At 38.8% G+C, this 24,155-nt stretch overlaps 1 protein-coding gene across 2 annotated transcripts in view; it reads right to left on the bottom strand.

Moving 5' to 3' along the window:
- PAXIP1 (PAX interacting protein 1) overlaps positions 1-23,945 on the bottom strand; it is a 33,746-nt gene extending 9,801 nt beyond the window's left edge. The window contains exons 1-13 of one of the 2 annotated variants that reach the window (XM_048951239.1): positions 23,709-23,945; positions 20,369-20,503; positions 18,139-18,182; positions 13,559-13,622; positions 12,639-12,752; positions 8,978-9,622; positions 5,560-6,274; positions 4,773-4,867; positions 3,744-3,839; positions 3,103-3,240; positions 2,032-2,153; positions 1,279-1,463; positions 1,103-1,146 (exon numbers count right to left, since the gene is read on the bottom strand). In XM_048951239.1, the coding sequence (XP_048807196.1) occupies positions 1,103-1,146; positions 1,279-1,463; positions 2,032-2,153; positions 3,103-3,240; positions 3,744-3,839; positions 4,773-4,867; positions 5,560-6,274; positions 8,978-9,622; positions 12,639-12,752; positions 13,559-13,622; positions 18,139-18,182; positions 20,369-20,503; positions 23,709-23,795 (2,484 nt within the window). In that variant the 5' untranslated portion in view covers positions 23,796-23,945. Of the gene's footprint in view, positions 1-1,102; positions 1,147-1,278; positions 1,464-2,031; positions 2,154-3,102; positions 3,241-3,743; positions 3,840-4,772; positions 4,868-5,559; positions 6,275-8,977; positions 9,623-12,638; positions 12,753-13,558; positions 13,623-18,138; positions 18,183-20,368; positions 20,504-23,264; positions 23,371-23,708 lie in introns of those variants that run through there. The other variant, XM_048951237.1, reaches the window with a different exon arrangement.
- Between the last annotated feature and the right edge of the window lie 210 nt (positions 23,946-24,155).

A 24,155-nucleotide genomic window follows, 5' to 3' on the forward strand; every position in this document is an offset into this window, starting at 1 on the left:
CAACAGATTCCTAATGGATTACAGCACCACTTCAGAGGGGACTGCAAGTATAAGACTGTTTTGAAGTTAAGGTCACAGTAAGAGATACAGAAGTAGTGGCTACTTCTAAAGCTGAAACGTAATGAGTCAACAAGTTGTACTAATATTTTAAATTGGGTCTGGGTAATAATTAAGTTATTACAATTATTAAGCACCTGTCTTTGGAAGACTTCACAAATGGACTGCGGTACACAATCCAGAATACAAAGGCTGAGTTGAAGTATTTTTGTGTAATATGAAATGTTATCTGACAGTCATTTGTGGTACAAATGAACTGAAAGCTCATTAGCTCAAACTAGGAATTACCTACGTCAAGACAGGCACAGTGAAAACAGTTATCAAGCATAAATCTCAAATGGAAAGAAATTACAGCACGAAAACTTTCAGAAGGCTAAAACCAAAGCAGTATTCCACATGTTCAGAGCAAGTAAACAGTTTAGAAGAGCTGTGGCGTGGACAGCAATTTATACCTGTCATATTTTACATACATCAGAGTCCACTCCATGAAAAAACTTTATTTTTAATGGTGCATTCTTAGTTTCCTTAATGTCTCTTACACTTTCGCTTTTTGAAATCACATTGTATTTTTTGGAATTATTAGGTACACGTGCCCACAGCTTCAGTTTTTAGACAGGGTACAAAGTACTTCCACCCCATAATTTGCATTACCTAACCTATTTAAAATTTAGTAATGATTATAACAAAGTTCTTAGAGATTTCAGGTGCTCTGCTTTAAAAATTCCTATGTGGCCTGTTTTCAGATTGTGCTAGGTCCTGACTCCAAAATACAAAGCCTCTTCTAAAGGCCTTACGTAAAAACAAAGAATGAAGAACCAGGCCACAATATTTCTGAAGTAGCAATTTTATATAATACACTGCAGTTTCGTAGTTCTGCCAAAGATTATTTTTAAGATTTATGCAAACAGACAACTAAAAGCAAGTGCCACCAGGATAGTTTGTGTGGGTTCTTCTGGCATCTTTCCTCACACCATATGCACACATGCTCAGATGTTACAAACGCAATGCAGCAATCTAACAAAAACAGCTGTACAACTCAACGTACCATTAGAAGCTCTGGTGATACCTTTAATGGGACTCTCCAAGCATCTATGAAATGAAGAACACCACAGAAAGTGAATCCATCACAAAATTACTTATGGCAGGAATAAAGATGCTTCTCTTGATTAAACACGTTTACATCAACAAATGCTACAGATCATAGAATTTTGGCAAACTTACCCAGCAGGTTTAGAACTAAATGTTGACTGGGAGAAAGTGGATCTTGAAGACTGAACACTGTGTATCGACTGTGCTGTATCTGCCGTAAAGCTTCAAAGTTCCCCAGCAGTATGTCACATAGCCACTGTGCATTTACACATGGTATTCTCCATTCTTTGGCTTTCTCATACTTCAAGCCACTGGGTCTTATTGTTCCAGAGACGAAGAAAAAAGGTTTTATTAAAACAGATAAATAGCATTTATACTAATAAACTTCTATATCAGTATTTATTTCTTTGCCTATCATCAATTTTAATTGTAATAGAGTAGGCACTCTCAAAAAATACTTTTGCTCTACATGCTGGAACAAGCAATGTTAATTAGAGAAGAATTTCTGCCCCAAATGCCATCAGGCCAGAACTGGATTTAACTCAGTTTTCTCTTCTCCAGCACTTTAAAAACTATCATTCCATCCTCACCCCCAGCCCCAATATATTTTACTTACTGACAATACAACAGTTTACAAGATCACTTGCAAAAATAATCTAAACCAGCACAAGAAATGATTTCTCTTTTGCCAGTTTTCAGGCCAAATTTAAGATAGAAGCATGCAGTGATTTCCTTCAAGAAGCAACATCACAAAGTTTAATGCTTTCAAACCACGAAAATGATTAAACATTCGTAGTGAGATGCAATGAGTACTTCACATTTAGAAACACATCAAGTGGCAAGAAGCAACCGAGGATGCGAGGGCTTTGGAGATAAAGCACTTACTCTTTACAGATGAGAACTGTGTTGCTGCGACATAGATAGCCTGTGTATTTGGCACCTGCTAGGTATGCCATTAGTTTGAGGTCATCTCTGTCACTATCGACAAATCCTGTCACAGAGATTATCTACGTACAGATAGAAAGACAAATAACTGAAAGTAGAAGGTACTTATGAAACATCCCTGTTGAAAATATTTCCGTTTTAGTAACTTTTTAAACATTTTAATGCAACATACACCTTAGCTATGGGATGTAGGCACTCAAAATATGGCTTGTAGCATACAGTTAAAAACCAATCTGCTTATACGTAAAAATTACAGGCTTCTAGCACTAGCTACGACTCAAGAAAAATTATTTTCATAACCTTGGTCAGCTTTTTGTCATTTACTACATTTTTCCTACACCGTTACTACAAAAAAAGCTCATGTCCAGATTTCTTCTCACACATTTTACCTCTTTCTCCTGCTGCTGTTATAATGTTGAAGACAAAATTTTTTACTTATTTACCCTACTTTCCCTTCGAAAAAAATCTCCTCAACTCTCAGCTCTACTCTGCCATGAAACTGAATAAGCAGTATCAGCTGATCATACAAAGCAAATTTTAATTCTCTCTCTTACCCTTGTTATCATTAGATAATATCCTAATATACTTTTTACGCACTTTTCTTGCCCAGTTTTCATTTTTGCCATTCTTTTATTTAAAAAGGAAAAATTGCAGTTTTGTTGTAAAAGAAACAAAGTGTTGGATGCACTGTCACTAAAGACATAAGAGGTCTGGATTCCTGTCATGTTATTACGAATAACTCATGTTATATTTGCACCTTTCCTCCTTCTAAGAGGATACAAAACATAACTCCTAAATATTTAGCTCTCAGAGTCCAGCAAGATGTGCAAAGCACTCTGAATCACATGGTAGTATGCTCCATATTAACATAAAACTGAGATTATGATAAGTTTGTAGTTGTATGACATAAGAAACATGCATTTTGCTTTGACTAAGCACTTTCTAGCTACAATTTCATAAAGCTCATTAAAGAATGCTTGCTTCATTACAAGGAAAGCTTTTTCTTCTTACATGCTGAGAGCATGGCTTTCCTCCTGGTGGAAATGCCACTGGAAAATGAAGGGCTCGATGAGGTGGTACCATTTTCTTCTTCTTTAAAATTGAGTTCAGCCAGTGTGCTGTAATACATCTCTTCCTTTCTCTCAAAGCCTATGAAGATATGCATGAACAAATTTTAAAAACTGAAACACATCTTTATTTTATTCTTCTTCTACAATATAAATCTTCAATCTTAGTGACTGTTGTTCTGAGCGTTTTCATGACCCTGTTTCTCACAGGATCTTACTCAGTGTTCTCAGAAATAAACTACCATATGCATTATTAAACTCTGCCACATTACAAGCAACAAATGATTGAAAAAACAAAAAGAAAGTGTACCATGGGAAACTTATTTTACACTTAAAGCATGAAGTACATACTGAAACCCCCCTACCTTTTCATTAAGGGAATAAAAGCAGGCATTTCAGGTTGTCCAGAGAGGTTATGGATGCCCCATCCCCAGAGGCATTCAAGACCAGGTTGGGTGGGATTCTGGGCAACTTAATCTAGTGGGTGGCAACCCTACCCACAGCACAGGGGCTGGAATTAATTTAAAGTTCCTTTCAATCCATGCCATGCTTTAACTCAGTAATACATGTTATTCACTCGCTTACCTGAGCATACATGTTACTGACTTGGCTTTCACACAGAAGATGTGTACACCTGCTTGTAAGTGTAGGGTCCACAGTCCCACCATGTGCCTGAATGATCTGGGAAAACAACAAAACAAGAAGTTACCTAACAGTTTGAAAGTTACCCTAGGAAACAAACAGCCTGAAATGAAGTCTAGTGTTTAGGAGACTGAACTATTTCACTGAAGAGTCACCCCTCCCCCCCAAAAAAGTTCGCTGACTAGTTTCAGAATTTTGGGGGGGAAAAAAAAAGGAGAAAATAAAATTAAATATGTACCTTTTCAATGAACTATAAAAAATTTAACTTTTTAAGATGCAAAATAATAATAATAATTATTATTATTATTATATATTAACAAAAATAACCTCATTTTTTATTTTTGCATTATAACTACTCTACAATTTTTCACAAACCATTCAATTCTATCTCAGCAATAAACACAAGTGCTGTTAAAAATGTCAACAGCTTACTTGATTATGTAAAATTGTTGGGAAAATTCAACTACAAAATCCATCAGAAGTTTCTGAAGAACATCAAAGTCCTCTCATTTAGGAAAGGATACAATCAGATTTTTCTGAAAAATAGAAGTTGGCAAAAAATAGAAACACTATTCCTTCATCTTATTCACCCAAGTGGATACCTCACAGCTTACTAAGTGCCAAAATTATATGCAAAAAAATTGTATTCAATTAAGTTAGAGTGCAATACTATATTACATTTGCTGCTCTACAGCTGTCTAATTAAAAGTATGAACAGCTGGGAAACAGTTAATGCTCTAACTGAGCTAATGCTGTGAGTAAAAACCCAATTCAGACAGACACCGCGTGTAAAGCATTTACTTTTTTTGGTTTGCTGAAATAGGCTGATATTCATCTAAATTATAACATAAACATTAAACCAAATGATACTTAAAAGTGCATAGTGCCAAAATATTTCCAATTATTCGTTCTAGAATTCAGTTACTGAGAGCAAGGTTATAATAGTTCTTTGGAAATACAGCAGAATCTTACCCGTTTCCAGGTTGCTAACAGCTGTTTATCAGACATCTGTTCTGGGTAATCAGCAATTGCAAAGACACAACCCAGTAGGAAATAATCTTCTGGAACTGGAATAGTTTGGCACATAAAAGAACAGAAAATTAAACACTTAAAGGTCTGCAGAGTTCATCTCAGAACACATTCATTACTTTAATCTTCACTATTATCAAGTTAGAAACTATATTCAACTCTGAAGGAAAGTCTTATAAAAAGCAGGATGCAAAAATCGATGCTGAGAGAAATACACAGATCTATGATCAACTAAAACAATTAAAAAGTTTTCAGTTCCACTGGCATGAGCAGAATTCAAAACCAGCTGTAACAATTTTATCTGATACTGACTCCTCATTAGTTTGGAGCTGGCATTTCCAAAATTCAAGCTATCTTTCCAGTTGTTACCCTCTTTGAAAGCCTCCCCACTCCCCTCTTTCAAAGGAAAGAACAGTATGCACAGGCCCATGTTCTTCTCACAGCATAATTTATGTACTTCATGCCTCTAGCATAGATTAGAAAATAATAAGTTTTCAGGACTCTCTTGCTTTTCAGGTTTCTGGACATCCTTAGTTAGAATTTAAATGTTAGCATGAAAATTACCAAAACAGGTCCTGAGCCACAAACAGAGTTTAAGCCTTACAATCCCATACTGCAACACAGAGCTACTTTTTTTTTTTTTTTTTTTTTTTTTTTTTAAATATTCTAACCCAAATTCCATCATGCCATTAGCCATTTCTTTCCAGAACCAGAAGGTGATGTTACTAACTCTCCACTGATGGATCGTGCCCAAAAAGTGGCTGCTGCTGCAGTTGTGTCTGTTGCTGCTGATGGTGCTGCTGCTGGGTTACAGCTTGATGCTGTAGTGCTTGGGATGTCTGAGTTAAGTGCTGCGTTGCCTGATTCTGCATTTGCTGTTGCTGATGCTGTTGGTGTAATCTCTGTAAGTGCTGCTGTTGCAATTGCTGCTGCTGAATTTGTTGCTGCTGATGCTGTAGCTGCTGTTGCTGAAGGTTCTGCTGCTGAAGCTGCTGCAGCTGTTGCTGCTGTAGCTGCTGCTGCTGCAACTGATGAAGTTGCTGTTGCAAAGCATGCTGCTGTTGGAACTGAAGCTGCTGCTGAGGACGGTGTAGCTGTTGTTGAGCATGTAACTGCTGCTGAGGAAACTGAAGCTGCTGTTGTGCAAACTGGTGCTGCTGATGAACTTGTTGCTGTTGCGAGAACTGATGAGTCTGTTGCTGCTGGAAAGACTGCTGGGAGATCTGGGGTTGCTGCTGCTGCTGTAACTGCATAAGTTGCTGAGGTTGAAGATGTAAAAGAGGATGGTGCTGTTGTTGCTGCTGTGCTTGATGTGTCTGCTGCAACAAATGTGTCTCTGGTGTTAGTTTCACTTGACTAAACAGCACTGCGTTTGGATGTCCCTGTTGGCTATGATTTACTTGCTGTTCTAAACTTTTTGTAGGTGCTGAAAGTGATTGCAATATCTAGAAAACAAAGATTAGTTTTGTGATCTTTTTGTTGTCATTCAATTTTTAAAATATTTAAACGACGACTGGGAAAAAGCTCTCTTAAAAGGAAATAATCTTAAATACATACTAAGCTAAACAAAAATCCTTTTCTCAAAGTGAAAAGATAGGACTAACACACAGAGAAATGTGGATCTATACTCTGCCCCTAATAAAACACAGAACACATTTCAGCAAAATTGAAGATTGAAACCCATCCCCATATTCTTGATACTATGCATTATGACGGTTAATTAGGTATCAGTAATTACACTCATCAACTCAACCAACTGTAGGACTCAATTCACAATCCCGTTGGCCCATTAAGTTCAAAGTGTAGCTCCATAGATCTTCTTTTACTTCAAAATCATTAATAAAGCTGCCATTAATTAGCACTGTTTGAAACATGGGAGTTTAGTGCAAGCCTTTGTTCTCTTGATCCAGTGCAGAAATATTCAGCTACGTTTAAAAAAAAATGTGTCCCAAAATACAAAGAGAAACATGGATTTTCTCAGCACTCATAGTTTTTTTGAGGAAAAAAAAGATTTTCAGTCGATACAAAGTGCTGAAGTAAATTGGAATTTCATTTTTAGATCTGTAATTAACAGAGTGGAAACAAGTCAGCAAGAGGAAATGTTAGCAACGACAAAACTGGGCAAATTCTTACTAAAGTCTGCTATTAAAAATCAGAGCAATAGGAAACTACATTCCTACAGTCTCCTATCCCTCTAGATATCAACTCTTTAGCAGAGATGACTCAAGTGCTTTTACAGTGCACTCCAGAACACCTCAGGCTTCACACATGCAGTGTTAGGTTGTTGGTATAGCACACATTACAATTATGATTACCAGCACACCACCCACCACACGAAGCTCTGGACAGCACCACAGACACTAAGTATTCAATAAGTAAAAATTAACAGATACAGAAAGAATTTCTGTGTGGTTTGGCATTAGGAAACTCCACAAGAAGTACCACAAAAGTCAAAATTACAGGAGCTTTGGGACAGATATGTCAAAATGAAGGGAGGAAACCACTTGGGCTATATTCACATAACTCCTTATTAATAAGGTGTTCTGTAGCTATGGATCTTGCCATTCACTAGAAATCTCTGGTTCAACTTCCAAAGGCTGTGCACCGTAATGCCAAACCCATCCATGACCCTGAATATCTCAGAATCACAGAACTGTAGGGGCTAGAAGGAACCTCTGGAGATGATCTAGTCCAAGCCCATGCTAACATAGGATAGGTTCCCTACAGTAGGATGCATAGGAAAGCATTCAGGTAGGATCTGAGTATCTCAGAGAAAGAGGTAGCTTGTTCCTGCACTCTGCCACCCCCAAAGTTCTGGAAGGAGACTTAACCTAGATGGAGGATTACTTAACCTAGTCAAAGGGAAGTTCTATGAAAAACTGCAGAACTAGTATTCAGGGGTACCAGAAGGATCTGCCCCCTGTGAGGCAGTTTCACAATTCTCAAAAGCACAGACTTCCTCCAAGTACTGGAGCTAGCTCCTTAATTCATACAGCAGCCAAGCACGGTACCTGAAAACAGTCCTTGTACACCACAGCCCATCTCCAAGCTTACAGACTTGCAGAACAGAACAAGGGCTAACCAAATCACAATACCACCAACTGCCTTGTATCTGCATCAGTACTAGTTATGCAGAAACACTCTGATATTAGGCCACAAAACAGCATATTATATGGTATAATGACCATGTTGTAGACAATGTTGTATTTAGACGTGAAAGCACTGGCCACCCTACCAGAATTTTGGCAACTGCTCATTCCTCACCCAGAAATCTCAGTCCTTCAACAGTTCAAGGCACTGAGAGGAGGAATTTAAGTCTTACAAGGAAGCTAGCACTTCCTTCTCATATAGGCAACAAAGAACCAATGTTTCTGAATGCCTCTAGTGTTTTTTTTGAGTACCACCTATAAGGTTGTATATTATTCAGGCACCTTTGAAAGCTGACTTTCAGACAAACACCTCAATATTAATTCATCAGCATAATTAAAGCTATGCCTAACATTTAGCAGCACCTGCTTTTTCCACATTCCCTTCCCACAAACAAGATTTCAATGCTGCAAGTTATTTCAGTGCATGCTCACTCATTTTTTCTTCCCTTCTAAAAATAATTTCAACACAAAAGCTACAATTATTTCAACTGAGTGTCAAAAGAAGTTGTAAATTAGGACTTCTGCATCATAATCCTGACTATGCTGCGTAACAACTTAATGATGCCCAGCAGAACAGTCTAGAACTGAACCTACTGGAAGAACAATCTATTTTACACTTCTATGTGTTTATACCACTAATAATTCCTTGCACTGAATAAGAAGCTCAAAGGGTTTGAAATCAGGGTTTTTGAACTAGGCAAATAATTTGAAATTAATGAACCTTTTATTTTCCCCAATACTGAAATACTGGGAAACTCTAAACCAAGCCATAGTTAAACATAGCTTTGCTCTCAACTCTTTTTCCACACATATTCTTACTTCTGTGAACCTGCTAGGAATGAAGATAATTATTATGGGGAGGTTACTGATTTGGCAACAACTTCTAAGTAACAAATTTAATTCTTCGTACTATTAGAGAACAATAAAAGGAAAGTTCCTGGAAATGTTAGTTCTTAATAACAAGTCGTGTATCTTATAAACAAGAAATCCAACACTTACATGTGCTACATTTGATGGTCTATTAATCTGCTGAATATCAGCACTATTAGTAATATTCCTCAACGTCCGCACTGCTGGACTCCACGCAGCCATCATTTCCTGTCGGTCAGAACTTTGGGCACCTTGTACCGAAGCCATTAAGTTGCCTCTCATGTCTGGAGGCAAGATATTACCTGGCACTGGTGGGACATTGGCACACAAATTAATTAACCCAGAGTCTTTCCCTTGGGGCAATCTACGCTTTGCTGTGGATGCCTGCGGAACTTCAGCTGGTGTCCAATTCAAATTCCTCTCCTGCTTTTCTGGAGAAGAATCTGAAGAATCATCAAACATCAGTTCCCCTTTTGCCTTATCAGCAGTAGTAGATTTTGGTGAAAAGCCTTGATCACCCAAAGGTGATCCTTCTCGCGAAGATGCTGGGCTTGATAACTTTTCATCAGTACTAGCTTCATTTTGAGAATCCTGCTCTTCATTTTCTGCTTCTTCCTCCTCTTCCTCCTCCTCCTCCTCTTCTTCCTCATATATAATTAAACGAGGATGATACGGAGTCTCTTCTTTTTTAGCTTTATCAGCTATAGAATCCAATACCCACTCTGGTGTCACAATTTTAATGCTGTCATGCTTACAAGCACATTCATATTTCTCCTAGGAAGAAAAAAAAGGAAAAAATAAAAGGATGAGAACATTTCACTGAAAGACAAAAAGAAAAAAAAAAACACAACCAAAAAAAAAAACAAGTTACTTTTGGTGAGGCTGGGATAGAGTATGGAAAGGCAGATTGCAAGAGACAGCAATCACAGAAATTGCTCTCTGTCAGAACCAACAGAACAAAATAGAACACTGAGCTTAACCACAGCTTCCAACTCAAAAAAATATAGTTGACTAGGAATGCAAATATGCAGATGATCAAGTCTCCACCTGCAGAACATCATTAAGTAGAAGAGGTAACTGCCTTAAGTTGCACCAGAGGAGGTTCAGGTTAGATATTAGGAAAAATTTCTTCTCAGAACGAGAGATAAGGCACAATAAAGTAGACACAAATCTTTGAAAGGATGAATTTTAACACGTATACAGGTCAGAAAAAGGAAGGCTACTTTTCATACACCTTCTCAGAAGTTGCAAACTGTAATGTGGTCCTCATCTTGAAAGCTATTTTTCTGTCCATGTATTAGCTAAATAAATTTCAATGGAAGTTTATGAACTTGGCAAAGTAGAACGTTTTATTCCTCCCTATGATTTCACCATTATGTTCTTAACTAACTCAGTGTACACACGGAATGAATTTTCTCTGCGTTCAAAAGTTCTCTCTGATAGGAGCTTCTCACAAATATCAAAATAGTGGAAAAAAAAATGTTTAGTATGAGATTTGAAACTGATTTCAGAATCTAATATTTAAAAATGATTAAACTGGGATTTTCTTCATATGTCAGACAACATAAATTAACAATCAGGGCATACAGAGGAAATTAATTTCATCTAATGATTCTCTAGAGTTATTTCCTACAATGAAACTGTCATTCATACCCAATAAAGAGATTACAGATGAAACAATTTATTTGCAGATAGAAGTTTTTGTTCTATTTTTTTTTTTGTGGTGAGAATTATTAAGAACCTTGTTTTATCATCTCATGTCTAGACAAAGCAATCATTCAAGCTTTCACTGGCGGCAAAACTATTCATTACCAGCTACTGCAGTTTCCCTTGTAGTGCATGTCAGAGCAGCAGGCCTAGATGTGTTTTAAATAATCATCCCATACGTTTGCCTCTATTCATTCATTGCAGAAGCAAAGCAAGGTAATTATGTTGTCCTAAAGATATGAAATGTTAGTGTGTTTTCTTCTGTTCAAGTGGTAAATTTAAGACAGTGCCCTTATTCTAAAAGGCTTATGATTTAAGGTAACACTTAAGTGCATATCATTGCCATTGAATTTTAATTACTAATGCTCTTTAATCAAGAATTCCATATTACTGCAATGGAAAAGACAACTAAGATGTTGTTCAATATATCCTTTTAGCATCCACAGAAGAAAAAAAGTCTCTGACTTGACCAAAATAATGTAAAAAACCATTTACATGTTGGGGAAGGGGGGGAGGAACAGTGATAGAACAAGGGGGAATGGTTTTAAACTGAGACAGGGGAGGTTTAGGTTAGATATTAGGAGGAAGTTTTTCACACAGGGTGGTGACACATTGGAACAGGTTGCCCAAGGAGGCTGTGGATGCCCCATCCCTGCAGGCATTCAAGGCCAGGCTGGATGTGGCTCTGGGCAGCCTGGTCTGCTGGTTGGTGACCCTGCACACAGCAGGGGGATGGAACTGGATGAGCATTGTGGTCCTTTTCAACTCAGGCCATTCTATGATTCTATGAAAATAAACCCTAAAAGCTCTTTTAAGAGTTTTAACGAAACAGGGGGGAAAAAAAGCAAGCATTACCCATACTGTGTAAGCTATTTTCCCTTCTCCCACTGTCACCCCATGATTTTTCTAAAGCACTTTCCTACATATTGCATGTAGAGGTTAAAAGCCATCTCAATAGCTACATGTTTTTCCTCTTCAGATAGTTTATATTAACTTTGAAATACTAAAAAAGTTCTTGGTGGAACAATAATATATTAAATTTATGTAAAATTTAACTTGACAAAGCATTACATATTAACGTAAGGAGATATTATATAGATCTTAGAGTTGCTCACAAATAACTAACCCACGTAGCCTCTCTCACTGATCAGAATAGAATTTTAAAAGCGATGAAGAAAACGTTCTCATGTTACTAAAGGATAAAAAATATAATGCAGAAAATTACAGTAAAAACTCCCTTCATCCACTACGTTAACCAGAAAAATCTACAAACACATTTTTGTTAAGTGAGCCTCAATTTCTTCTCAGTATTTTTAGGCTCTGAACAAATGCACTAAATCAATTACAAGTGTTCTTTCTTTTTCAGGAAGACGATTATCTGAACACTTCAGAAAGTTTCAGCAGAACTATTCTAACCAAAGCCATCGCAGTACAGAATGCTATTCTGATGGGCTCAGCACTGCCTTTAGCCAGCTACCTAATCTTTCTGATTCAGCTTCTCCAGCTGCATAAAAACATTTCATTTCCTACAAGGGAGTGATTGGAAGCATAACTACTTTGTCGATCAGAACTTGTGCAGGAATGCTGCATATTGCTTAGTCCTTTTTAAGAGGAAAGTGCTGTGGGCCTTTGAGAGTTGTATTTCAAAAAAGTGGGAAATCTGTTCCTCTTTCCACACTGTATTCTTTTCAGGGCATAACATCTAAGGGTATTTTACTCAATTTTCCAACTTGTATCTTTTTTTTTTGTCCACTGATTTTAGCTACAAATATACAAGTCATCATCACTAATGATTATATGTCAAATTAGATTAGGACAAACAAAATAAAGAATAATACGATTTATTCAATCAGAGATAGCAACGACAGTATGAAATTGGACATATTTCAGATTAATGAGGCTTAAAACCATGCAGAAAATAAAGACCAACTGATTAACAGCAGTGCATAACCGTTGAATTTAGCTGCTTAAGTGTGACACACAAGCTGAAGGATCTTAACTTCAGGGTGAAGTAAAATTTGTCATTATTCAAAAGCGAACGAGAGCAACAAGAGGAAGAACTGTACATGTAATAAACTCTTACCCCTTTTGGCTCAGGCACAATCAAGTGAGTACACTTCTTATTCAGGTTCAGCTGGCAATTCCCACCATAAAAAGTAATCAAAGCCCACAGCGTATTTCGGTCTTCAGATGAAACCTAAGAAGGTAAAGAAGCCTTTTAGCTCTGCGTAACCAGATGCCCTCTTCTTGAGGAACTTCAGTACAATTCTTGCCATCCCCATTTACAAATCTGGCTAGTATACCCACCTGTCTCTATTAAATACCAAAGTATCATGAAAATCACAGAGGAAAAGAAGTGATAGAAAAAGACATTAAACAAACATTTTAGCCTGTACAGGGGAGGAAGTTCTTTAACACAGAGTGCTAGCATATCGCCTTTCACAGTAAGTAAACGTTAGTGATCAAGCAAACAGGATTTATTCATTATCTTCGGTGAATTTTTTAAGCTTATTAACAAGTAGACCCCAAATTAACAGCCTACATAAACAAAGGTTTATTTCTAACGCTGATGTTCAGCTCTGACAAGCCGTGTGTGTTTAAGCTACAGAGCTGCGTATGATCACAGGCTACTGAAGCCACTTCCACTTAATTTACTCACTGGCATCCTTATTAAGCTTCCAGTGCAAAGCTCGTGTATCAGGTTGCCTGAATATTTTGTGCTAATGCCTGAACAGAAAAATAGGAACAAGGATTTTATACTGTACTCTTCATTTTAGAATCATCACAGTACTGAATACAGGATCAATTACTAACTGAATGTTCAGTTTCAAATGCCCATTACTTCGTTTTCAGTGGAAAACTATTTCCAGGCGAAAAACCTTTTTAAGGTGCTAATTCACACACGCACACAAGAAGTCACATTACAACAGAAATACTGATATCTCCATTGAAAATTGAAGCATCACACACACTCTGTACACTGAAACATGGTTCACCTCTTACCTGAGAGAGACAGGCAGTAACTCCAAAAAAGGTCTGACACGATTCTGGAGAGAAGCCATTAACACTGGATAGCAGTTGTCAAGGATGTAAATAAATGAGTTTCCTGAGGGATATTAGAAGGAAATAAAGCAATGTGCATAGTACTCTCCAGCTTTACTTTTAAAAGCATGTGATTTGTTTACAATTCAAGTTGCATATAGCAGAAAGAAGAAAAAAAAGGAAAGAAAGGCATAAAATGGATAAGGACATCTTTAACATTATGACCAATTATGGTAGTATCACAAACATTCCCAAGAACAGCCCCCTCAATTCTATCCTAAGATGCTCAGCTCAGGAAATAAAGCACACAGGAGTTGAGTGTTTATCAGAGCTTTCTTCCATTATCATTGAATACTTATCTTCCATACTTAGAAGTGAGATTCCAAAGAAAGTTTTGTTACAGTCAGCAAAAGACAAAACAGGATGAATACAGTGTGCAATAAATTCCATAAAATAACAGTTTTTTGGGGGGTTGAAGGCATCTTTTGGAACCTATCCTGCCATTTCAAATTCTCAAAGACTGGAAAAGTAGAAACATGTTCTCCTAATACACAACGTGGTTATCAAGTCCACAAAAGGTGCTGAGCAGCAAGCATATCAACTCCTATCAAGAAAAATAACAAATCAAACTAAGTACTACAGAGATGATCTGAAAACAGAAGCAGACAGATCAGTATAAGCAAGTATCAGATTTTTCTACAGCTATTTTTTCCATACCAAGGTACAAAATAGGACAGAAAGTTAGCCAGGCAACAGATTCTGAAGGAAAAATATATCCAGGCATCACTGTGACTGACAAACAGAGAAAACATCACATTAGGATGTAAAAACAGAAACACAGCCTGAAATTAATGTAAAGTTTTCCACCATACTTTCAACACTCAACAAGATCTCTGACAGCAATGTATATTTGTTTTCAGAGGCATCAGAGAAATGGATAAATGGAACAGCAAGCAAAAACAGCAACAAGAACTTCTTACAGAGCAAGTAAATAAGACTTATGAGAGGAAACTGAAAGAACCAGAACTGATAGGCTTAAGAAGTTAAGAAGACATCTTCAAGTCCATAAAAGGCTGCCAAATGAAAAGTCGTTTGTTCTCCCTGGTCAGAGTGGCTCAAATAAATCAACATGGGGCTATAAAGCGGCAGGTAATGAAGTTAAACTTCAGCAATACATTGCATCACTGCTGTAAGGTGACTGGGAAGACTATGAATTAAGTCTCCATTTGGTGGGGGGGAGGGAGGGTCAGGACTCATGAAATAGGAGAGATAATGGTTTGACAGAAGCAATGTGGAAAAATGATGGGCTGATTTTATGGCCTCCCTGTCTTTTCCACACTTTTATATGGTTTTAAAGTACATACATAATTCTTTGGAAAAACAGATTACAAAAACAAACGTGCAGTGTGTCACAGAGCAAGTAAATAACTAGACTTTTGTCATCAAACAAAATTATTTTCCTCCTACTGCTGAAGCACAGCAATAGTTAAAATTCTGAGACAGAAGAGACAACACAGAGAAAACTGACAACAAAGCCTAGGGTACATTAAAACTTAAGAGCAGATTTACTGCCATTATCCAGAGTACTCCAAGAAATACAAGTCCAAGGAGCATCCTAAATTTCACAGTGTTGCTCAGTATTTCATCTAATGCAGAGAGTCAGTACTGCATCTTTTAACAGTGCAGTTGTCCACTCTTTGCTTTGGCATCTGCTCCTAGCACACAGAGCAGCAACAGCTCAATACATCACTTCCAAGATGTCCATCAGTTTGACCCCAGCTCGCACTCTCTAAAGAACAGGAGTGAAATACACTGTCTTATAAGTTAGCAGCAGTAGAACAACATTCTGAAAGAACGAGAGTGATGCGACAAAGCTCACATCTCTTTTCTTCAGCAACAAACATTCAGAAATGCTCTGACTCCCTTTCATCACACATACACAAGACCACAAAAAAAAAAAAAAAAAAAAGCAACCAAAAACAACCTTCTTCATCACTACTGCATTTGCTGCTATCGAGAAAAGTCAGAAAGAAATCACCACCCCCTTTCTGGTATCGTAACTGTAGCTTTTCACACGCAGAACTCTCATCTTCTCCTTCAGGAAGGCTGCTTCCACATGCCTTTTTTTTGTTCCTTCCTTCTGACTGCAGGATAGTCAGATTTTGTTGACATCAGTTAGTAGTGCTCAGAACACCTTGCCTTCTGAAGTCCCCTCTGGTGGAAAACAACTTCCACAGCAGAATGTTAAAATGTATTCATAAGGAAAAAGAAAAATTACTGTGTTTATTCCGCATTAAAATTTTTTTATATAGTCAAAAGCCTATCAAGCACCAAAATGGGACTGTAAACAAAATATTTAAGACTCTTCCTAGATCCATTTATTTAACTGTCAAAAGGTATTCCTAGGACTTGCTTCAGTAAATACAGTATATTGAGTATTTCAACACAAATATAAATAAAGGCAAAAAAAGTTGAATCTCAAAGCCTTAACTAAAAAGAAATCCAAACCAATCAACTGGGAAAAAAAAGTTAAGTTTACTATTAACTACAACATTTTTTCCTTATTGTAGTACCTAAAACCCTGATGAAAGGCCGGATGCCACAGCAGTAGAAGTCATAAAGAGACTGAAACAGAACAATGTTAAGACTTAACAACCCATTTTAGTGAGCTCTGAATAAAATCCAAAAACACCAGGTTCTAAGGGCTAGAAGGAATAAAAGTAAATGTCCAAGTACACATTTATTGCTGACAGGTGTACAAAGCTTTCTTCCATGCAACTCAAGAATACGATCCTCCTGAGACCTGCCGTTTCATTTGGCTGCTCTTATATAACCACAATAAAGACTTCCTAAGCAATTGCCATTCAGGCCTACATTCCCACACTTTTTGCTACAATTTAGTTATAGACTGCACCAGTCCATTTTATCTGTTGATTTCTCTTTTGGGTTTGTAATAAAATCAGAACTTAAAGCATCCTTTTGAAAACATACGGTTTCAGACAGAAAACCTATTGCCTAACAGTCAACTTCTCTATGGGAGAGAAAAACACCAGCAATATAATGCTCTATTACACAACTTTGAAAATATAACTAACTCCAAGTTATTTTACACTTTCTTTTTTCCAACCAGCCCTACACATTACATCAGTGTGATCTAAACTCCCTTCCTGATAACGATAAGCTGATAAACACGTTATTTCCAGTACAAAATACAAAAAAAAAAAAAAAAAATCACCAACCTAGATGCCACAACAGCAGCTGATTTGAGTATAGAAGTATTTTGGGTTTTGCCACATCACGTTTGGTGCATCATTTACCTTCGGAAGTGAAATCACTAAAGAAAAATTCTCCTTAGATCAGAAGATAGTCCAGGACTACAGCAAACGTTTCATACTAACTCGAGAATTCTATTTGACATGTTCATTATTACAATCAAAACAGCTTTAAGTACCTCAATATATCATGTCTTTTTATTCTCTTTTCCTTCCACAGCTCACTCCCTGAACTGAATTCTCCTGGTAGAAGATATACAAGGCATCTTCAAAACAGCCCAGACACACAAATAGATGCAAGGGCACCTATTTTGAAATATGAGATATAAAATTGGAATTCTGTATCGCTGAAGCACATTAAGACCTGAAATTTCTAATATGAACACCTGGACTCTGGCTTCTACCACCTCTTGTTCTCCATTATGAACACTACCACCTGCTATCCTTCCAAAATGAGATCTCATGCCTGACAGCCTTCCTCCTTAGTCCTGCTGTTCATTGCAATCATCTGCTGGTATCTGTACTGAAATGTACTGCTCTGCTTCAGTCTTTGCATAAACATAATCCCTATTATGAATGGGCTGAGAAAAAAAGCATGAATTTCAGCCTATAATAACAGTCATTCTCATCATTCCTAGGATCCAAAGAAAAACAGAGGAAAATAAATAGAGATAAAACAGTAATAAATAATAAAACAGAATGCACTGTCCACATGCAAGAATACACGCTCCAAATAAGTTAAGAAACATAAATCTAGCCAACATAAACCACAACAAAAGACAAAGTCAAAAAAAGACAGAGTCAAGCTAAGCAATAATAGGAGTGTTATCATGACAAGTTAACAAAGCACTATTACTAAGACTATGAACATGAGGTATTGTGTGTTTATTTCTTCCTTAACTTTGGCTCTTGAAAAAGCCATAAAAATAGGCTATTCCACTGACCCAACATTTGTCCCCTTATGGCATTCCAGCATTGCTCCCAGATCCTCAGTTAATGATCAACATCAAGCTAAAATGTTTGGTCTATTTGATAACAAATTTCCTGCAAGTGCTTATTAAGTACTTATCCACAATAGCCAAAGGGAGAGGAAAAGTAAAGCAAGACAAAGAAGCTCTAAGCACACTTTGCTTAACAAGCAAAATATACACTGTTATTTCAAAAATGTAAGATGTACATACATGTAACAATATTCATTCACTCAACGCATGTGAAATGCATTTAAGATGTTTCCTACAGCATTTCATCACATTTTAACTTAAAGGATACGGAAGGAGAGCTCCACAGCGAACAGACAGGATCACCCAGGAAGGCTGAAAAACAAAAATTGTGAGGTGGAAAAACCAAACTCATACTGCATGAGTGAAGTGCAAGTTAGTGACCAACTCTGTAGTGTATCTAGTTTCAATAGCCATCTCCCAGCTTTAAAGCTTAAGTGTTTCACAGACATTTACTTAGGGCTTTACCAAAAAAATGTTCTGACTGATTGGTAAGTTAATAGATAAAGTTCTCAAAGATTATACAGCAATATGGGAATAAGACTCCTTTGTCTTTTAATTCCATTATTCTTTGAATGCTATTTACAGTATTTACTCATGCACGCAGTTCTAAAATCTCAATTCCCTACCTTACATTTTAACCAAGGAGTTGGGAAGCATAACCTTACACAGAAAGGGGTGTATACACACATCATAATGCTGGATGCTAAGCACACAGGTGATAGACCCTAACCAATGGCACACAGCAACAGAATGGCTCAAAGAGAGAGAAGGAAACGGCAAATAGAGGCCATGTAGGACAGTGGCCCTGACACAAAGTGTAAGGAAGAAGGAAGGAGTACCATCCCATTTATATGACTTTTTTGCTCCCCACGCTCTCCTCTCCCCCAGTATACATCTACTCACACACATACTGTAACTGTTTGTGGTGTCCCTATTCGTACTGTTCTCTCTCATTTAGAAAAAGACAGAGAAGTTGGTTGTTGGTTTTTTCCAGTTCTACTGTTTGCAAAATAAATAAATAAATAAAAATTGAGAGATTTCTCTCCCTCCAATTTTTCTCTTCTTTACTCTCAATTCCTTTTCTTTCTGCAGCAAGCTACCTTTGCCTCCAAGTTTCATTCCCTTAACACGAAGTCTAATCTTCCTGATTACAGAACATGCTGCAATGTTTTCAGGTCCAACTAAGCAACATCACTGAGAGGCCTGCTGTTTGGCAAATGACAGAAAGTTTAGTCAGTAGTACTTAAAAAGAAAATTAAATTATTTAACTGAAAGGCAGCCAATAGCAGAAAGTACTGCTAGGACAATGATGCCTTTCCATCCCATGAAAATGGCTGCAGTCTTCTTGTTTTTCAAGACTGAAACAATGTCACTAAACACTTCATGAAAGGCAGAAACTAAAAACAAGAACTAAGCTTAAAATTAATTATTACTCCCATCTAAAACCATAAGGCCTTGTGCTAAGCACCCTTTATTTTTTGGAATTTGCCAACTCGTACTTCTCCACTGCCAGATGAACTCTCACTCTATAAGCCACCAGAATTCAGTACTGCTGCTTGCAACTATATGAAAAGAATAATCCAAAATCACTGGCAGAGAAATAATAATTATTTGTTCTCATTGCTCATGAACTGCAGAACAACAAGCTCACATTTTCAAACATGAAGCCTGGAAACTTTCACTGGAAAAAGAAACCCATATCGCAAGAGGGTAACAAAATACTGACAATTTCATTGTAAGAAAGAAAAAAGTCAAAGACTTCAAAAAATTAATATGGGAAAGAAGTCTAACTTTCTAAAGTTTATTTTGTTGAAAATTAGCACCATACACGTATGTAGAATCCACAAAATCATTGTCAAGAGAAATTCAGGTTGGATATTAGAAAAAATTGCTTCTCTGAAAGAGGGATAATGCATTGGAACAGGCTGCCCAGGGATGTGGTGGAGTTACAATCCCTGGAGGTGTCCAAGGAAAGGGCAGATGTGGCACTGAGGGACGTGGTTTGGTGGTATGGCGGGGACAGGTTGATGGTTGCACTAAATTATCTTAGTGCTCTTTTCCAACCTTAATGATCCTGTGATTCTGCACCTTGCCAAGTACATGTTTGAAAACAAACAAGGAAAAAACCAATCTCAATCTCTACAGCTTTATGCTGAGGTTTTCCATTGCCAGAAACTTATTGGAAATGTTCCTGACGGGAAAGTTCCTAAGTAAAATTGAACAGTGCAACGTCCCACAGATAGATGAATGAAGGAAGAATTTCAGAAAGAGAACACACACAAAAGAAAACCCATCAACAGATCACCAGATACAGAACAACCACAAAAGAAAAGGAGGGAACAGAATTGTAAAAGTTCACAACTCAGGAAAAAAAACCTGAAATGAGACTAAAAGGTAAGACAAAGGTAAGTTTCATTCAGACATCATCTAAACACTGGTATTTTCTGTTACCATAACCCAATAGCTATGTCAGACAATATAGTGGAGGAGTCACCCACCTTTACCACAGGGAGATCAAAAACTTCACGAGATTCTCCAACCTCTGGATGGTCTCCATCTTCTGAAATAATATGCGAGGCCAGCGCATTGTAAGAGACTTCCTTTGCTTTCCCAGCTTTCAGAAGCTGAATAACCTAAACCCAAAAGAGAAGGGAAAGAAGTGAAAAATTATTACCTTTCATTTGAGAAAAACAGTAACGAAAGAACTGCAGCACATCAAGGGAACGAGTTCAACTTTCTCTCTTGGTTGCCCTGTAGAAATAGATAGCACTCTTTTTTTGGCAAACGCAACCCATTTAAGTCCTGATTTCCTAAGGCTTGCGACTCTGCTGCGTTTTGATGATTCAAGTTGAAGTTTTACTTCCAAAATACTTCAGACTGGGGCAGAAATTTGGAATGTTTCAACATTTTTCCAAAACATACAGTCCTCAAGAACTGTTTTTTTCTTAGGCAGACTAGGAACTCTCTCTCCTCAGCATTTGATTTTCCATATGTTAGCTTCAGAAGCCTCTGAATACACTTGGCACAAAGAAAAGAAAAGCAACCTAACTCAATGTGTAGCTATGAAAGCTACAGAAAAGCAGGTGGAAAAAGAAAAAAAAAGAAGAAAAAAACCCAACACCATTTGGACATGAGAAGGCCCTAAAAGCAAAATAAGTCATAACCACTGTCCTGAGAAGTGGAGGTTCTAACAAAGAGCTGTATTGAGAATTGAATTGATGGAGGACTAAAGATGATTTTGATAAAACAAAGAAAAAACATAAAAGAAAATAAAAAGCAGAAGGACATATGCCCTCTAAGTTACTCCTTTAAAGAGCTAAAGCAGAAATTTTTAATTCCATTACTCTGCCTTCAGTGATCACAAAAAGCCCTCACAACTCAAAGTGTATCTTACTCCTTGTTTGCAAGGCCAATATGGAAAATGTCTGTTTAAGACTTCACCATTCTCTCTAGCCCTGCTCATAAAAAAATGGGAGTCAAGAAATAAGACTCACTTCAACATAAAGGTAACGCAGAAGGCAGAGGGTGTGGAGGGGAATAGGAGAAAAGCATTCAAAAAAACTGAGTTCTAAAATTTAAATGCTTAAAACGCCAATGAAGATCACTCCTCCTTTTTCCTTATATTATTTGGAAATGAATAGTTGGACTTTGTAATGGTTTTTCAGAACCAAACTGGCATGAGCACCACAGCAGACACAGATCAGCCCATCGCACAGCTCTGCGAGTTACATGTTCCCTTCAACTGTCTATTTATGGGAAGGCTAAAGAGAGGAGAAACTGTAATCAAAGCCAAGCATCCAAATCTGACAGCATGAGGAAAAAGTTACAGCTAATAAAGTAAGAAGACTTTTGTTTCTTTTAGTTTTGTAACAAAGAGTCAATGCAAAGAGTTTGCTGGTGCAGGAAGTTACACCAGTACCAGGCTGTAAGTCTAACGTGGTGAAGAGATGATGATTTCACAGCATTAAAGCAGTATGAAGAAAAGTTTTCCTAGGGTAGCCTATGTCAGCTTCAAAACTCCTCCCAGAGCATGTGACTTCTTCAGCTAAAGCAGTGACAGAGAAGCAGTGACCCAGACATTTTTCCCTGTACAGAGGGACAGACGGATGGACACACATCCCCATTTAACTAGCAAATAAAATCCTGAAAAGCCCTAAAATGGTTACTATAAAAATCCTGTGCTTCAGGTGCAAGCTTAAATCCACTAAATGAAATTTAATTTTACAGGCATGAAAAATTTAAATCATTCCCACTAAAAGCTGTGTTAGAAGAAACAAAAGGAGAGTTTAAATCTCTGAAATAAGGCAATGGATACTAAAAAAATACTATTAAAATAAGAGATAACCAGACACCAAATACCCTGCTTAAAGTCGTCATGCTACGTTGCATCACCTTCTTTCTGCATGAAATACTGATTTTAACCAAAGTTACCAAAGCTTGACAGTTTGGGTTTACACATTTACGAAAGCAATAAAGGCACCTAAAAAAACAATAATAACTGACATCTAGTCATCACCTCCTGTAAGGTGAGAACAGCCAAGCGCACATCCCAATGGAATGGATTCAAATTCGAGTGCCAGCAGCCTAATTCTCCCTCATTTGCCAAAGAACAGTCAGGCACGATTCCAGACTTTTGTTTCCATCCTAGTTTATGTCGCATATGCTTTAACAGGTAGTGGGTATGCAGCTTTCACACGACTGTATGATGTTTCCTTTCTAACTCTTGGATTTGTTTTGATTAGGTTGCTCACTTGTGCTAGGCCTGTTTCAATATTTATTAAGGTAACTGGTCTTCAGTGAAAACATTTGGAAACAAGCTGATCTAAGTGCGCTCGTGCCCAAAGGATGAAGAAATGAACTGCTTTTCAAATTCAACCTAGTATTATGGTACTATGGTATAGTATAAATCTATGTGAAGCTTTTTTAAGCTTTGGAGTCTATGTGAAGCTCAACCACAGGTAGATGAGCATTTTGTATACTTGATCCAGAGCAAATCAAGCCTTGTAACAATGACATTGCTACGAAGGATAAAACTTTATGTGAAAATAAAACTTGCCCAAGTGGTTGCTTGTTTACTCCCTGTCTGGCAATACTGCTATGTCAACACAAACCTAGCAGCGTGCCTTTGGGGCCGTTATTTTTACAGTAACAGGCATCTTGCTGCGTTTTGCACTCCTCTTCATACAGTGCTGTTGCAGCCACAGGATTTGAGTTGTTATCCCCACACCATTTCCAAATAGTTTAAGGTTAAGGTCTGACTGCATATCAAGGCTGCGGTTCACACATAACCTACAGAACCCATCTCACAGGTCAGCGGTGCTCCTGGAACTGCCCCTCAGGCTCAGTGCATGCCAGGACACCGACCTACACGGAACAAAGACCCAACTCTCGCACCTGGCAAAGGAACCAAGACAGACACATAGACAGACAGACAGACGCGGTGTGGGGCTGGGCCCCGCGGCCCTCAGCCTCTCCTCAGCGCCTCAACGAGCAGCAGCCCCGCTTCCCGCAGCCGGGGTCAGCCTCCGGCCCCGTCTCTCACAGGAAGTCCCTTCTCCCGCCCCTCCTCCGCTCGCAAGGCTGCACGGGGCCTGCGCGCCGCGGCCGCCCGGCTCCCATGGCGGGCGGGCGGCGAAGGAGCGGCGGTTACCGCGGCGCTCCCCGCGCGGCCCCTGAGAGGACGCGGCCGCGTTCCCCCTCCAGCTCTGCGCGCTCTGAGGCTCGCGGGGCAGCGTTTGCGCGGAGGCGGACGATCCCGCCCTGCCCCCCCCCCACCCCAGCGGGGGGTGTGGGGACGCGCGCGGCGGGAAGGAGCCCGAGGGGCGGCCGAGGCGGTACCTTCGGGTCGATGTCTCCCACCGTGAAGAACTTGACGTCTTTGAACATCTCCTCCGGGACTTTCAGCTCTTCCTCGTCCGCCGACATGGTGCCGGCCGCCCGCACGGCGCGTCTCTCCGCCGCCTCGCTCCTCCCGCTGCCCGCCAAGCAGAACCGCGGGGCCCGGGTCCCCCCGTCCCCTCCCCCGCCGTGCCGCCGAACCGCGCGAGCAAGGCGCGCGCTGCGGGACGCACCATCCCGCTCCGGGACGCGGGGGTGGCACGAGAGAGGTGGGCAGAGCCGCCGGCCCCGAGCGGCTCCCCCCTCCGAACTGCCACCTCCGCTGCCGCGGAACGACCCCTGCTCCCGCTCAGCGGCTGCGATCTCCGCTCATCACTCCGTCTCCGAAAAGAAGTAAGGGCCGGCAGCCGGGCCCGGCTCCCCCCCCACGCGCGGAAAGCAATGGTT

The sequence above is a fragment of the Lagopus muta genome, chromosome 7 (assembly GCF_023343835.1).
Source record: "Lagopus muta isolate bLagMut1 chromosome 7, bLagMut1 primary, whole genome shotgun sequence".
Classification (NCBI taxonomy): domain Eukaryota; kingdom Metazoa; phylum Chordata; class Aves; order Galliformes; family Phasianidae; genus Lagopus; species Lagopus muta.